Source organism: Sminthopsis crassicaudata, chromosome 4 (genome assembly GCF_048593235.1).
Source record: "Sminthopsis crassicaudata isolate SCR6 chromosome 4, ASM4859323v1, whole genome shotgun sequence".
Taxonomy (NCBI): Eukaryota; Metazoa; Chordata; class Mammalia; order Dasyuromorphia; family Dasyuridae; genus Sminthopsis; species Sminthopsis crassicaudata.
The window spans coordinates 282,524,486-282,542,054 of NC_133620.1; the positions used below are offsets into that span (position 1 = coordinate 282,524,486).

Consider the following 17,569-nt stretch of genomic DNA (forward strand, 5'->3'; position numbering starts at 1 on the left):
AAATGTTCAGAATATCCTTATTAACCTTATATTGGCAGGCATACCCTATATCTGTGAAAGGGATAATGATAAAAATTTATTTCATTTAACTCAGTTTTTCTAAGAATAAACATAAAGAGGGAAATTCAGGAGTTAAACAATATACCAATTATGCAGTTTTCAAATGAATGGGGTTTTGTTCATACCCAGTTTAAGTTTTTTAGCAAGTGCATCAATTTGATTAGTTGGATCAGATCCCATGGACAGGAAACATATAAGAGGTGTTCGTGTATCACTTTCTTCCCAAGTTTTCTCAAGGTTTAAGATGACTGGTTCTGTGTATTTTTCTTCTAAAGAATCTGCAATATATTTTCTTGCTTGGAAAACAGTGCGATCTGGGCACCAGGACCTAGGGAAAGTTGAAGAAAATAAATTTATTGTGTTCATTTTTATTCTAAGTTCAAACAATGTAATTTAATTAACAGGAACATGACCATCTCAATTTTTACCCTTTGCAGATGTGTGGAAAAAGCTGTGAGAATATGCCGAGACAGGGCAGGTTCTCCTAAAGGCAGGCTGAAAGAAGCTCTCCCTTGTTGTCACTAAGAATCCCTCCCTGCTTAAATATAGGACAACTGAATCTTGAAGTTAGAAGGACCTAAGATATAGGATGAAGTGCTAAAACTTCATTCTATAAGTGAGGAATTTTGTTCTAAAACTGCTTAGCAAAATGATTAACTAATGAGGCAGACACTAGCTCTAAGCTCAGTAATTCTTCACAAGTGAATATATTCCAGCAAAGATACAGAGGGAAGTTTTCCTTTTCTGATTGTGGTATCATGTGTTATATTGCTAAAAGACACAGTCAAAATGTAGAAGGAACCTTTGAAATTAAGGAGACAGTTAAGGTACAGTGACAAGAACACTGTATTTGGAATAAGAAGACCTGGGATCTTGTCGTTCTACTCCTTACTTCCATGTGACTTAGAGTAAGTCACTTCATGGCTTATAAAATGAGGGAGTTTTTAGATGACTCAAGTCCTTTCTAGCTCTAAATTCTATAGTATTAGCCCTCTAATATGTATGTGCTTTTGTAGGATTCAGTGGGAAATCTACAAAAGAAATAAAAGATGAGATAGAAAGGCAGTGTGGACAGAGTTATGAGCATTACACTTCTATGAAACCTTCAGATTGAAAGTGGAAGATGAGTACCACAGTGACCTATGTGACATATAACAAACTCTTTCCCTCCTATTCCATCACCCCCAAATGAATGTTGGACACAATTTTAAGTTTAATTTGCATTATTAGTATTCTCTCCATCACACTGTTAAGTTTAGATAATCAACAAAATCAAGACCTTATTTGTAGTATCTGGATAATTTACAAGGTGTAAATAAATGCTCATACTGAAAATTTAACAACTGGCTCTCAAAAACCAGCTGAAGCTGGCTCCAGTACATTTTTGGAGTGTATGATCCAATAGAACTATATGACTTCTAAAATCTCTTCCAGCTTTAGATCTGTGATTTCTGCTCTCAAAGAATCCAATCTGGCTGGGGAGACCAAGTACACAAATGAAACAATGCAAGGGAATATTTTAAAAGAAGCTGATATATAAGTGAAAATTAGTGTCGTACATATAAATAACATCTAATATGGGAAGCCTCTCTTACTTCTTAGTGTAACAAAAACAAGAGAGAAAAGAAACTTTGATATTTTTTTCCTAGTTTTCAAAATAGTACTTGCCATTTCAATGAAACAGGATCCTAGCCCTCTTCCTATGATGACATACTTTATAATTTCAACTTTATGAATTTCAACTTAATAATTTTTCATTGGAAAATATAATCAGCCTTCAACTTCTAATATGAAAAAACAATGCCAAAACTTAAAAATATTTAATTTTTCTTTTTTTTCTTATTAATTGTAAACAGACCGAATAGTAAGTACATGGAAATATATCCAGAGGCACATAGTGTCACTTAGTCACCTGTTGTAAAATTCTTCTCCATGATAGGTAGGACAGGACATAATATTTAAGAATCCAGCTTCAGGAGCTAACTAGTAGTGTGACTATGAGTAAATACTGGACAAGGCACACTCTCTATGCCTCAGTTTCTTCATCTATAAAATGAAGAGTTTGGATTCAATGGTCTTTAAGGTTCATTATAAACCTCGATCTTATAATTTATGATTTAATAGGGAGTACCTTGCAATATATTAAAGGTTAGGTGATTGGTCTATGGTCTTTCAACTAGTCATCATAGATGGTGATCATAGATGAACTTAGAACTTTGAGACTTAAAGCATTGCACCCTATCTATCATCCCAGCTGCCAAGAGGTATCTATGTCACTTATGTTAACCATAAGGACATGTCAAAATCTAAATGTAGAGAACTGTAATTTGCTGACATAATGAATGCTTCCAAGTCAGGTAAATAACTTACCTGATGAGTAAAAGTTTGCGACAAGTATCTAATGAATCATTATATCCATCAGGAATTATTTCCTCCTCTGGAGCATCTTTGTCAAACCAGCTTTTCCATCCCTTCTCATTGCGAGATATCTAAAAGCAACAAAAATTAGCAGTTATATATGCTGAATATTAAAATAAAAGATGACAAATCGGTAGCCATATATGTACATATAAACTTTGTACATACTCAATTAGAAGTTAATATTTGGGACAACTCTCAAGAATTTTAGAGAAGTGTATATTTTAATCCCCTCAACTAGGTTTTAAGTTTAATCTTCTTTATTGTTTTATTTTACTTTTGTATGTTTTACCTTTTTTGTACAAAACTGTACAAAATAGTAATAATAATTGTTCATTAACAAAAAACCCATACTTTGCTAATGTCAAAATACTTTTTTTATTTTTCAGTGTTTTTTTCAATTTTTCTAAGTTTTAAGTACAACTTAAAAATTAAAGAGCATCTTAAAAATAAATGAGAAGAGTGCCTAAATGGCAAATCTTCTGAGTTCAAGTCTTGCCTCTAAAGCATCCTGGCTTTATGACTCCATGTGCCCAAAGCAGCTCTCTGAGACTCAGTTACAGGCAAAAGGAATGCCCATATCAGTAGTTCTCCCACACTTATGAAACCATTGATTTGGTTAAAAAAAGAGAGACAGAGAAAGAAATGACATTGATTTAGGTTCTTTGTATTCAGTTATTTCCAAAAAGTTTGGGCTAGCAAATATCTGATTACAGAATCACAGAATTTAAAATTGGAAAGGGCATCAGTTCAACATATAACTGAAAAAAATAATTTCATCTACAATATACTTATAACAGGTAGTTCTTCAGCCTTTGCTTTAAATCTTAATTAATTCCAGAGACTGTCTGAATTGTTGAAATGTATGTCTGTGCATATAGGTTTGGGGGTAAAGTATTTTGGCATATGTGTTAGACCTTCTATCTCAGTCTGAAGAATGTGGAGATGAAACAGAACTCATCTAGATTCTCTGCAGGGAGTGAACAAGTGAAAAGAAGTCTTTTGAGCCATAAAAGACAGAATGAGGAATTATGCATATCTTTTCTGCAGAAATTTTTTCCCCTTTCTCTGGCTTTTTATCTTTTAATGTTTGGTTGTAGTAGGGAAAATGAGAATTTTTGGAATGGTTTTTGTTGGGGGAAGGGAGATGGTTGGTGTGTTTGACATAGAAGAAGTATAAGAGAAGTTGGAATTAAACTGTATTTGATTACAGGAACAAAGAGTTTAAAATATATACGAATTTGCTTAAATTCCATTATCTTGCCTCTTGGCCTTCATACAGCACAAATGGCTGTATGAAGCAATTAGAGAATATGATGATATATGGACAAGAGAAAAAAAGTTAATAGAATATGTCAAAGCATGTCAACAAATGTTACTATGGATTCCAAGAGCAAAACTGTCATAAAGGGCTCAATGAGAATATATTGGTTTTTAATACACATTTAATGTACAGAGTTTGAGATACTTTGTTTTTGTTCAAGGGGCATTTGTAGAACCCTAAGTAGGAGAATAAAATCATTATACTCCAAAATTATTCTAGAAGTATGAATTTAATAGAGATGGAACTTAAGGAAGTCATGGCTTTGGTCCTGATGATGGGACATAACTATAGCCTGTACCTAAACCTGCCAGTTTAGCAGCTCTACTAAATTTTGTCTGTGAAGAAATTTAATTACTTACCTTTTAATCTAGAATTGAAGAATACAAAAAAATTTATTATGACTTCATGACAAGATAACTACAGCTTGTAATAAATGCCAAAAAGCAACAAGTACAGTCATACAAGTACATTTCAGAGAATATCTTTGTATATGAATATTGAATCAGACATCAGATATCAATATTTAAAAGAGGAAAGGAGGAGCAAGAGGAGGCTCTGTGTACATCTACAAAGACAACTTGCCAGTTCCTAAAATATTTTATTTTTCCAATATGGACAAAGAATACATCAATGTCATATGAAATACAGATGTCTTTAATGTAAAATATTTAGAAAATATCTGGTAATGTTGGTAAACATAAAAATTTTTAAAAATTAATTAAAGAGGAAAAAAGTAATAATGATGATAAAGACAGAGAGGGAAACCAGAGCCCCACATTTGCAACAATTAAAAGATCCTTTATTCATATGATTAATTAATAAAGCAACATATTATTTGCCAATATCTGCTCCTGCAATTGAGGCTTATCAGAGGATAAACATCATAAACCATTTTAAGGTATTCCCATAATAAATAAATAGTACAAATTTTTCAAAGTAGAAAAAAGAAGGCACTGAAAAACATTGAGGAGACTTTCTTAACTCTTCTTCCCTTTAAGCCTATTACTTATAAAAGTAAGCTCCTTGAAAACAGGAAATATGATTTTTGCTTGTATTTGTATCCCTAGTAATTGACATAATCAATGCTTAATAAATTTATTCATTCATCCATCCTTCCTCCCTCCCTCCCTTCCTTCCTTTCCTTCCTTCCTTCCTTCCTTCCTTCCTTCCTTCCTTCCTTCCTTCCTTCCTTCCTTCCTTCCTTCCTTCCTTCCTTCCTTCCTTCCTTCCTTCCTTTCCTTTCCTTTCTTCCCTTCCTTCCCTTCCTTCTCTTTGTTTCCTTCCTTCCTTCCCTTCCTTTCCTTTCTTCCCTTCCTTCTCTGTTTCCTTCCTTCCTTTCCTTTACTTTTCCTTTCCTTCTTTTCTTGTCATCTTAGAAATCACCTAACTCCCTCTCCATGTCCCATTACAATTCAGAAGAGAAGCTTTAATAGGTATGGTGACTTGCCCCTGGGAATGCATCAATCAATCAATATTTATTAAACATCTACTAAGTAAGTGAGGTTAGTAGCAAAAAGACTAAGCTGATGCCCAGATCTCCTTATTCCCAGTCTATAGTAATAGGTAAATAGCAGGACCAGCAAACATAATCATGAACAGTGAAGATATTCAACTAATAGCAAGGCAGGTAAATTCAAATGCTGGCATAAAAATATCTAGATGTACAAATATGAATTAAAATGGCAAACAAGAGCTAATTAAAATGGATAGCCACACAGAGACAGCTGTTCCATTGAGAACTAAAGTCATTATGAAGCTACCAAATTTCCTTGTAGCAAAGCACAAATTAATTATAACCATGCTTACCATATACTAAAAGAAGTTCTAGAACAAGAAGACATTATAAATCTCTCCTCCCTCAAGGACTTAAAATCTAATAGCAAATGTCAGTTTAATAATATGCTGACTATATATGAAGATAACCTGCTGCCAGTAGGTTATTTTTCCAGGACCAATGTTATCCAGCCACATTTTCCTTTCCCCCCTCCTCACTCCAAGTCTCTTTCATAACCCAGAACCCTATTTGTTAGATGGGATGGGAGATGAAGACTATGGCCACAGAAGAGGAAAATTAAATAGTGCATGTAAGAACAGAACTTATGACCTTTATTAAGTGTCCCACTCCAACTAACCACAGATGGGCAGATAAGTAAGTGCATTCTTAATCAGCTTGAAATGAATGTAATTGTCATTAAAAAGAAAAAGAAGAGGCAGCTAGGTGGCGCAGTGGATAGAGCATCAGCCCTGAATTCAGGAGGACCCGAGTTCAAATTTGATCTCAGACACTTAACACTTCCTAGCTGTGTGACCCTGGGCAAGTCACTTAACCCCAGCCTCAGGGGGAAAAAAAAAAGAACATGCTAAAAAAAGAAAAATAAATTAAATTAAAATTGTTTGCTGTGGTGAGATGCAATTTTATCCTAAGATCAACGCCAACTCTGACTCTGCTTTATTGCTTTATTTGTCAGTCAGCACCAAATGCAGAAGACAGAGTTAATTATCAAACTCTGACACTTATGAAATCACACACACTCCACTACACACTGACATACCAACAGTGACAACATATCAGTTACAACCATCTTTTTTTCTGAGTTGTATAATTATCTTCCAGTGACAGTTTAATCAACTTTGCTTAATCAAAAACAACCAGATGGACATGTTAAAAGAAAGAAAGAAAATCAAGCAATAGAGGTGCCCCATTTTCACCATGAGAAGGAAAAAGATTAATGGGCAAAAAGAAAATTAGAAAAACAGGAAATTTTCTTATTTCACTTAGGTATTAAATAAGCACCTAAAAGCATTCTTATAGGACTGAAGAATCAGAGCAAACTCTCTTTGGGAGTTCCCATGGAGTTAATCATTCATCCCAGCCCCTTGCTCTTCTTTTAATTGTATTTACTTAAAAGTTAAATTCAAAATTAAAAAAAAAACAAAAGAAAAAACAGAAAAATTAAAAAATGGTATGTGCACAACAGAATATAAGAGAGGATTCAAAATAGGTAACAATAAATTTCCATATCAAGAAACTATATATAATAAATACTGTCCAGCTTTTCTTTTGGTTCCTTTTAGTTTTTCCTTTGTTCTCTACTGTGTATTTTAACTGTATTTTCCCCTGTTTTCTCCCTCCCTCTACCTTAGCCCAAGCAGACTACATAATCAAGCACAGATATATTTACACACACACACACATGCACACACACACACATATATATGCATATCCATAGACATATACATAAACAATCATATACATATAATACACATACAGATAGTCAGGCAAATATGTACACATATACATTCATATACATCTATGTAAGGTTGTACTATGTTTCTCCTGTTTCTCTGAAGGTGAATAACATCATCCAAGCCCAAGTTTTCCATATTTTTTTCTAAATCGAACAACTCATCATTTCCTATACCATAGCAATATTCTAAACTTATACTTTCTTGTTGCTTTAAATAGTCTAAAACAATTTAATATAAAGTGTAGTTAACCTTTTTTCTCTTTGGATTGAATCTATTTTAACTATTTAGACTTTGAGGTCAGTGATTACTACACCTATTTTTTCCTAATAAATTCTACTTTTGATCATTATGTTTGTGTCTCGTTTCCTATCCTTGCTTACTCCTCTACTTTACTTCTACCTCCTACATTACCTTGCTATTACTTAATTTTCTCCCTAAGGATTCCCCCTTATCTTGTCTCCTACCTTTTCCTTCCTTCTTTATCCCATTCTCATTAATTTACACACCTTTGTATGCCATTCCTTTTATCCTATTCTCTTTTTTTCTTAATAAAATTAGAAGACTTTTATATCCTTCTAGATGTATATGTATTGTTCCCTTTCTAATCCATGTGTGATGTGAATAGGATTCCAGAATTACTAGCCTTTCTTCACCTCATCTCATTCCTCTGTGTTAATTCTTGCTCTCCCACCTTATTTGTATAACCTAATTACTCTTTTCACCTTTTCATACATGATTTTGCTTTTTAGAATCACATCATACTCAGCTTTACCCCAATTTTTCTTTAGAGCTACCAACTTACTAATGACAATCTTAGACATATATAGTTTACATTTCACGAGTAAAGCATAAACAGTTTGTCCTTGAAATTAATATTTGCTGTTTACCTAATATTTCTCTTGAATCTTTTATGTCAAATTTTCTATTAGGTTCAGGTATTTTTTGGCAATAAAATTCTGAAATTCTGACTATTAAATGAATATCCTTTTTTAATTCAGAATTATGCTTAATTTTGTTGGGTATGATATTTTCAGCCATAATCCTAGTTCTTTTGCTTTTTAATATGTAGCATTCCAAGACTTTTGGTCTTTTAATGTGGCCACTGCTAGGTTTTGTGTGATTTTCACTGTGGTTTTGTTGTATTTGAATTTTTTTTCTTGTTACTCATAATATTTTCTTCTTGATCTGGGAGTTTCAGAATTTAGCTGTGATGTTCCTGTAGGATTTCCTCACATGTTCTCTTTCATGTAGAGACTGATGGATTTTTTCCCCTATTCTTACTTTCCTCTCTTATTCTAATCCTTCAAAACAATTTTCTTAATTATTTCTTGTATTATAATTTCAAGATTCGTTTTCTTTTTTTGTGTTAGTTTTCAGGTAATCCAATCATTCTTATGTTTTGTCTTCTTGATCTGTTCTCCAGATCTGTTATTTTTCTTATGAGTTGTCTCAATGCTCTTCTGTTTTTTATTCTTTATATTTTATTATTTTTTTGGTCTCTTCTAACTTTGCTGGCTTCCTCTTGCCCAATTCTAGTTTTTATGATGTCATTTCCCCCTTAAGATTCTGGATTTCCTTTTCTAGTTGGCTGACTTTCTTTTATATAATCTTGTTTTTCTAGAATTGCCAGTTTTACTTTTCTGAAGGAATGAGCACAGATAGGAGTGAGCACCTATGATAAAAATTGTTCAGTCATCTTCGGTCCCGTCTGACTCTTTGTGACTTCATTTGGGATTTTCTTGGCAAAGATAATGGAGTGGTTTGTCATTTCCTTTTTCAGCTCATTTTATAGATGATAAAACTGAGGCAAACAGGATGATATGAGTTGCCCTGTGTCACACAGCTAGGAAGTGTGTGAGGCTGAATTTGAGCTCAGGCCTTCTTGACTCTACCTCCAGACCTCTCCTACTGTGCCAGCTAGCTGCCTTGAATGACAAAAATGAGACAGATCAAAGGGGACTGACAAAGGAACAAGAACTATCCACTCCATAGGTTTAAAAGGACAATTGACTTCTGTTATTACTTTCTCTTCCTGTTGAGCACATTGGCTCTTTGAGCTTTTCCTTATAGATCTATGGTGGATCAGAGGATATCATGCTCCTCTTACTTACCCCCACAATAATTGTGACTACTATGATATTCTGTCCTAAATGAGCCTAAGATTAGATCTCAAGCTTCTGGATGTCTCTTGGTTTTCTTTCTTTTCCTGAGCAGAAAGATGTTTGAGATGGCTATTTTGGGGAAATCTTGTAAGTTTGGGAAAAGATAACTTCATTAGGAGGATATGCTGAAGCCATGCCCTGCTTTGCTGATGATAAAAACATTGAATGAATTCCTTGGACAAAACAGACACATATCATTGAAGTGCCTGTACAGCAGTACCCCAGTGTTTAATGTTTTGAGCATGAAATTTTTGAGAAAGAATAAGAGGAATTATGAGTTGTTAGTATATTCTTTAAGTATTTGTCAATTCACACTTGAGTCTTTTCTGTTTAAAGAACATATAGCAGAAAAAATAAGTTGCTATGCTATATCTGAACAATTTTGTACACTGAATATCTTTCTACTTAATATAATGCTCTTATATCCTTAAGGGATTATTGTCATGAAATAGTAACAATTAAACTGATATTCCTTCCTTGGAGTCAAGTTTTCCTACAACTGAACTGTGATGGGAAGAGGTCATTTCTTCCCTGAGCTATGAGGACTTGTCTGCGATCTGAGGGAGTGATTTCTAAAGCCTTAGTAACTTAATCCCATTTTTAGATTTTTTTTTTTTTTTTTTTGTCATGAGTTCATGGCTCAACTGAATTGGCTTCTTTTTTTTTTTTTTTTTTTTTTTTTTTTCCTCTAGCTAATTTTGCTTTTCCTATCACTGGATAAATTTGGACCTTTATTTGGGGTACTTTATGTGTTATATATAACCCTAGATTATTTTGTTTGAATTTCCATTTGAATTGTTCTATGCATTGACAGGGATTCCACTGGGAAAATGTAGGAGCTTCCACTTGTGCTGAAGGAACCTATGGGATTAACTTTCACTCCAACCACTGCAGTTTCTAGCCTAAGGGTGATAGATTCCTAATTGCTCCATGGAGAGCTCCAGTTAGCCTGGGAACTCTTTTAAGACTAGATTTTTATTTTGAGATGAGAAATTAATCTGTTCTTTCTTTTCCCTTATTTTTCTTCCAATTTTGTCACCTTGCTTTATTTTCACTTTATTTTTTTTCTTCAATTTTTTTTCCTGATTGATGGATTGCAACAGGCCTTTATAAATACCAGCAAATTATTAATTTATAAGAACTATGCCAAAAGTTGTTTATTTATTGGATTTGCATAACTTTGTATTTTAAAATGATTGTAAATACCAGGACCACCAGCTATAGAAGGCTTGGAGCCTCATAAAAGGCTGTTCATTGTACGATTGTCTAAAAATTCTGTTGAATAGACTATTCAAATTCTTTCTATGGCCTCCATAGAAAGTCAGTAAGAACTGAACTATTTGGACTTTATTGAGACTTTTTAGTGGAAGGTACTGGGAGAAAGTTCTTTAAAAAAAACCAACAATGGTTTAAAAAGGAGAAAGAAGTAAATTTGACTGAATCTTTCTAGAGCCCCAGACAACTTTCCAGAACTGGTGTTATGGACAAATACACCAACTATATTGAAGGTGGCTTGTTGACAACAGCTACCAATAATGCCAAATCTGATGGGCTACCGTGTGAAGCAGGGGACTTCCCTTTGAAAATCTTGAAGTAAAGGCTCAATAATTACTTGCTGGGAATACCGTGGAGAGAATTCTTGTTCAATTATAGGATGGCCATGAGGTTGCCAATGAGGTCCTTCCACTGTGAAGGTCTATGAAAAATTGTGCAATACACTCAGATATTCCCAACCCAGAATGAATCCACAAAAGAATGCATTTTAAAGGTTAGACTCAACTAATGAGGCCCAAATGAACTTTTCTAAACCTGCATTTTTAATCAGCAAGTAGTCCCTTACCTGATTCATAATTTCTGCAAATTGTGGTAGTTTACTCAATTCCACAAGATTTAGCCAAGTCATATCAAGGATCCATCTAAAGGGTTTTGGAGGACAGGCTTTGAGATCCAAGGCTGCTCCCCCTAAAGAAAAGTATTGTAACAGCATGACTCAAATTGTGTAGTTCTCCTTTTAAACAAAATTTAAAATAACGAATCATTGTCTATTAAAATAAGCTTTTATACCTTTAAGTTGTCACTTGATAGGTTTTGCTTTCTTTAGTTACAAAATGGAAATAATTTTAGCAGTTCTACTTATAAGGTTTTTTTGAGGCTCAAAGAGTGCATATGTGTATATACATATATGCACACACACATATAGTTGTATAAATATCAGTTATAAAATAATCAGTAGAAAATCATCTTTAGTTGCATGTGAATATGTACTCATGTCAATGTGTACTTTGAATTGTTTAGAAAATAAGGTTATACTATGCTAAAGGGAGACCAAGAACAACTTACTATAAATTTTGAAAAATTTACCTTTAATAAGTGCCTGAAATTCCTTATGTTTAACTGTTCCTCTTTGAAGATCAATCTTTAAGGTCATGAGGAGGACAAAAAGGAATTTGTGGTTTTCATATAAGCCTCTGACCGAGTACACAAAAACTTCGTAAGTCAAAAACTCAATAATATTTACAATTCTCTTCTGTGGCAAGGGAGATTTCTCAGACCTAAAAATCACATTAAAAATGAAGAAAAAAGCAATTTATAAAAGAAATTATTCTATCTATTTACCTATTCATCTATAAATCAATTTTAAGTCATTGCTTTTGAGTAGGAAAAATAATAATCAAGTTCCAACCTGAACATGGATTGATCGAATAACTTCAAGAATTGTGCCAAGGATGTCTGGTACATGATATTGACCATACTCATTTCCGTGATAAGAAAGTAGAGAATGCTTCCTCTTGTAGCAGCTGGTCGAAATTCTTCCTGAGCATTATTAATCTTGATCTCTGTTTCTGCTGCCACATGCAGCTTTTCACTTACTTCAGCAGCTGTTTGCTTGGTTGTCCGGAGTACACCAATGAGAGATTCATCGTCCACCAAGGAACCTAAGAGTCAAACAGGAAAAAAATATAACATGACATAAAGAAATGTCCTTAAAGTGAGATAGCCTGCTCCCTACCACATTTGCTCTGTAATTGTACCAATGTTTAGATAGAGTACAGCGCCACAATCCTTATTAATGTAATGTGCTCCATTGTGTCTTTTAAAATTTGGATATTTCATAAAAACCCACTGAAATTAATCCAAGAGTAAAGTGAAATGTCTTTTTTCACTAATTTTGAAATTTGATATCCATAACAAAAGTCCTGAAAAGTAAAAATCAGAATCAGTCTTTGTAGTTAAACCCAATGGGCCTGATGGGCTGCTTTATGTAAATGTTAGTGCACATTAGGCACTTGCCCTGTTCCTAAAATCATCACTGATTTATTGGAATGGGCATCCTGGTAGCTTTCTTCCAAACCTCCTTTCAACTTCTATGTCACAGCTTTTCTCTTCTTATTACTGACTAGAGGATAGCATAGGAAGAAGCATGCAATCATTTTTTCATAATTATGCAAATACTCTTCACTCATAATTTCACTAACCATACATATTCCTTTGTAAGTACTGTACATGGTTTCCTTATTTATGAATTTTCTTAAGATAATGTCCTTGTCAGCATGGTCATTGTCTGCCATTGATAATTAGAATTATCTAGATCCCAACTTTTTATACCATGGTTTGCAATTCCATAGGGGGTCTCCTAAGTGAATGTAGGTATCACAAAATTATGGTTTTTATCATTAAATGTTTTATTATATATTTATTTTATATATCTTTTTTTTACCTGGGGCTATATAAAAATTTCTCAGGCAAAAAAAGGGTCACAAGTAGAAAAAGTTTAAGAAGCCCTGATCTAGACAAGAAGCCTATGTTTGCATTAACTCACTTCAGTGACTCAAAGTCTGTTAAGGTACATTAGTGCTCAATAAAAACAGATTATGATAACAAGGGATTAAGAAGTTTTGAACTAGCTTGTATAATGTTTGGGCTAGCTTTTTGGAGGTCCTCAGGATCAGCCCAAGTCCTTGGTCTTAGTGGAGAAGTGATGAAGGCAGGACAGCCATGATGAGGCTGGCCAAGGATGGAATAGCTCATTTCTAGTACTCTCAGCCCTTAGATACCCAATTACAATTACATCATTACAGCATATTGAATATGTGTGAACTAGAGAACCATTACATCATCATGCTAAGTACTTAGTATATGTAGAACCATTACATCATCATGCTAAGTACTTAGTATATGTAAACTAGAGAACCATCATTTCATTAATCACACTGAGTTAACACCTTGTTGTAAGTATTCTTGTTCCAAGTATACTTCTCCAGAGTTTGGGCCCTCTAAAGCTTGGGACTCAATTTTTTTTAGTGGCCAAAGACAGTATACTCTCAAATATCACGTGATGGGGGATTCCTTCTATGTCTCTTCCCAAATTTATGGTAGCAAAAAATTACTCCTACCTGTAAAATGTATGCATACAAAATTCTATGCAGGAGCAAAGATAGATTTAAGAGAGTACCCAAGAAAATCTGATATAATGACAAAATAATTTTAACCTAAATACTGTTGTTGGTTTGTTTTTTGTTTTTACCAAAAACCACAGTATAATCTTTTCCCTAAGAGTTGTAGATTGAAGCTAGACAAATTAGCTTCTCTTGGGAAATCAAGTTAAATAATTATTAATTATGGGGGAAGCTAGGTGGTGAAGTGGATAGAACACCACCCCTGAAGTTAGAAGGACCTGAGTTCAAATTTGGCTTCACTTAACATTTCCTAGCTGTGTGACCCTGGGCAAGGCACTTAACCCCAAATGCCTCAGCAAAAAAAAAAAAAAAAAATTATATATATACATATAAACCTATGTGAGAGGGGTGCTATCATGGTGCATGTATGTTAGTTATATGGGAGACAGATAGGGTTTGCCTGATGAGAGATCCTAGTTGGTACCCATGTATGTTAATAGTGAGCTTAAGACTGGAATTCAAATTCCTGCTGTGACTGTCAGTCCCCCAAAACATAATTTTATAATTTAGTGGGAGTTCAAGAGTTTTGAAGTTCTTCAATTGTGCTGCTGGATATCCAGCATGAGATGATCAATGCAATTCCAGCAATTTTTGGAGGATAATTGTACCACCATTAAGAGGAGCAACAGAACGTGTATTTATTAACTCTTCTCCAGCACTTTTAGTGGATAAATGTTAATGCTGTTATTTCATGGTATAGAAAAAAATCTTTGCAAGAAATGTTTATTTTGAATCCATGAGACAATACCTTGTGTTGTACTTAGTTTATACAGGAGATTATCTTCTAGTTCTTTCATCTTCCTCTTATTAAAAGTAACATCTTCCATAAGTTTAACTCTCTCTGATTCAAGTTCCTATTTTTAAGCATCAAAAAATGGGACAACTATATAAAAAACTGCATTAATTTTATAGTAAATCCAGTTTATTAGTGTTTATCAACCACCATTTTTTTCAAAGCCCAAAATACTAAAGTGTGTTTTATAAATGCAAGAATGGTTAATGTAATCAGCAAATCCATCTAAGCAAATCTGCTTACTTTTCTAAACTTCCTATATCTGATGTCAAGCCTACATTGTGTGCCCCCTGAGATGTAGGAGTCAAGTATGACAAATGTTTTCCTGAGCATTCTTGATTTGGCTCTCTCGCTTATGGGGTCCCTTATTCAGCACTCACAGGATTTTCCTTCCTTTGGGGCGGAGCCAAGATGGCAGAAAAGATACACAAGAATTTGTAAGCTCCTTTCTTCCCTCAATATCAACTAATTAAATCAGCCTCAAAAATAACACTGGACTGATGAAAACCACAAGGATTAGAAGCACAACTTACCAGCTGAAGAGAATCTGGAATTTCAAGAGAAAAGATTGGTTCCAAGGGGAGGAAAAAAAGATCAGCACAGACAGGGTTAGGTGCTAGCACATTGTGTCGATTGGGCTGGGGAGAACTCTGGGATCAGAGAAGCCACTGAGATAGAGGAATCTGGCACAGGCTGATATCTCTTCTCTGCTTATAAAACAGCAGATCAGAATAGGAATCAAGTTACTTTAAAATATAAAGCCAGAGCCTAAATCCACCCCAATCCGGAAGTGACCTAACACCAGTCTCGGCACTGCTGTGCAGCCACCTTCTGCTGCCTGGGGCTTGTCTTTGGGGTAGTTGAGAGCCTGAACAGTGGGGGACACAACCCGAGGCAACCTCTAATGCATATAGTGGGGGGCTCAGCTTAAGGCAGTAGAATACTAGCAGTAGCAGAATTCCCAGAGAAGTGGAACTCCCAGAGAAGTGGAACCTTTGAAGTAGGGACTGTGGTTTCTGGGCAGACACTTCTGATTTGAGTGCAGGGGCTTTTTGTGTCAGCTGCTAATATCCACGGCCCACAGGAAGCTTTGGCTGGGGTTTGTGACACTTTCACCATTCAGCCTTAAACCTCAGGGCAGTCGCTAGGCCATACAGTGGGGGTCCTTCACTGGGCACTCCTCGAAGCTGCAGCAGTGCTAACCACCTCTAAGGCATTTCCTGTGAGGGGGGAGGAGAACACTCTCCCAGAGCTCTCTCTTAGCTCAAGCCAGAGGACTGCTGCATCTATCTGGACTGGGAGGAAGCTGGTAAATAAATTTCTTACCCAAAGGGCAAATCCTAACAGATATTTAACAATGAGTAAGAAGGTGAAGAGACCGACTGACACCTTCTATACAGAGAAAGAGCTGGTATTCAACCCCAAGGATCCTAACAGCAGAGAGTCTCCAGATAACACCCTAAAGGGGAATGATACCTGCCCCCCATCATATAACTCTCTCCTAGAAGAGATTATTAAGAAGTTAAGAGAGTTTAAAGAAAAATGGGGAAAGGAAAGAGAAGCTATGATAGAGAATAACAACATCCTGAAATTTGAATTGGAAAAAATAAAGAATTCACAGGAGGTACAGGGAAACAAAATTTGTGAATTAGAAAAGGTTAAAAAATCACAGGAAAGTAGGATTTCTGAATTGGAAAAAGAAAATAACTCACTAAAAAAATAGTGAAATGGAAAAAATTCAACAGAACAAAATAATTCATTTAAAAACTCAATTGGGCATATACAAGAAGAACTAAAAAATGTGAATGAAGAAAATAACTCATTAAAAATCAGGACTGAATAAATAGAAATGAATGATTCATTGAGAAACCACAAATCAGTCAAACAAAACCAAAAAAAATGAAAAACTGGAGAATAACATCAAATATTTACTGGGAAAATCTATAGACCTAGAAAATAGATCTAGGAGAGATAATCTAAGGATTATTGGACTTCCCAAAAACTATGATCAAAAAAAGAGCCTAGATACTATTTTACAGGAAATCAACAAAAAGAACTGTCCAGAGATAATAGAAACAGAAGGGAAAATAGGCATTGAAAGAATTCATTGAACACCTTCTGAAAAAGACCCTAAAAAAAGAACTCCATGGAACATAGTGGCTAAGCTGCAGAACTACCAAACTTAGGAAACAATACCGCAAGCAGCTAGGAAAAAACAATTCAAATATCAAGGTGCCGTAATAAGGGTCACTCAAGATCTGGCTGCCTCCACATTAAAGGATCGAAGGGCCTGGTACTTGATATTCCAAAAGGCAAAAGAACTAGGATTGCAACCAAGAATAAACTACCCAGCTAAGTTTAGCATTTTCTTCCATGGAAGAAGATGGTCATTTAATGAAACAGAGGAATTCCATTTGTTTCTAAGAAAAAAACCAGACTTAAACAAAAAAATTGATCTACATTCACAAGACTGAAGAGAAGTAGAAAAAGGTAAAAAGAACTCTTGAAAACTGTATCTCTGTTGTGGATATACAGAAAGTCCACATGGATAATTTGATTTTACTGATATAATATATATTAAAAAAAAAAGGGAAGTAGTAAAGGTAAGGGGGATAGTATCAGAAAAAGGGGAAGGAGAGATAAAAAGAGGGAAACTATATCCCAGGAAGAGGCATAGAAAATCTACCACATCTGAGAGAATTTAGAGAGGGGGAGAAACATTGTGTGAATCTTACTCTCATCAGAGTAGGCTCAAAGAGTAAATAATTGACATATTTGTTTTTCAGAGAATTCTTTCTCACCTCATTATAAGGGGGGAGAGGAAAAGGGAAAAGGAAAAGGGGAATAAGGGAAGGGTACAAGAAAGGGGAAGGGACTTAAAAGGAGGGGGGAGGGATACTAAAAAGGGAAGGCTGCGCGTCACAAGTGGGGTCTATAAATTAAATACTGGGGAAGAGGTTCAGGGGAGTCAAGGGGGAAAAAAGCATAATCAGGGGATAATATGATGGCAAGAAATACAGAATTAGTAATTTTAACTGTAAATGTGAATGGGAAGAACTCTCCCATTAAACGGAAGCAGACTGGATCAAAAGTCAGAACCCTACAA

The 17,569-nt window shown here is 34.8% G+C and overlaps 1 protein-coding gene across 1 annotated transcript in view; it reads right to left on the reverse strand.

Annotated features, from left to right (window-relative positions):
- The window catches only part of DNAH8 (dynein axonemal heavy chain 8), a 408,086-nt gene that overhangs the window by 68,085 nt on the left and 322,432 nt on the right, over window positions 1–17,569 (reverse strand). The window contains exons 77-82 of the mRNA XM_074311023.1: window positions 14,419–14,524; window positions 11,897–12,149; window positions 11,575–11,765; window positions 11,054–11,175; window positions 2,431–2,549; window positions 186–388 (exon numbers count right to left, since the gene is read on the reverse strand). Of these exons, the coding sequence (XP_074167124.1) occupies window positions 186–388; window positions 2,431–2,549; window positions 11,054–11,175; window positions 11,575–11,765; window positions 11,897–12,149; window positions 14,419–14,524 (994 nt within the window). The remainder of the gene's footprint in view (window positions 1–185; window positions 389–2,430; window positions 2,550–11,053; window positions 11,176–11,574; window positions 11,766–11,896; window positions 12,150–14,418; window positions 14,525–17,569) is intronic.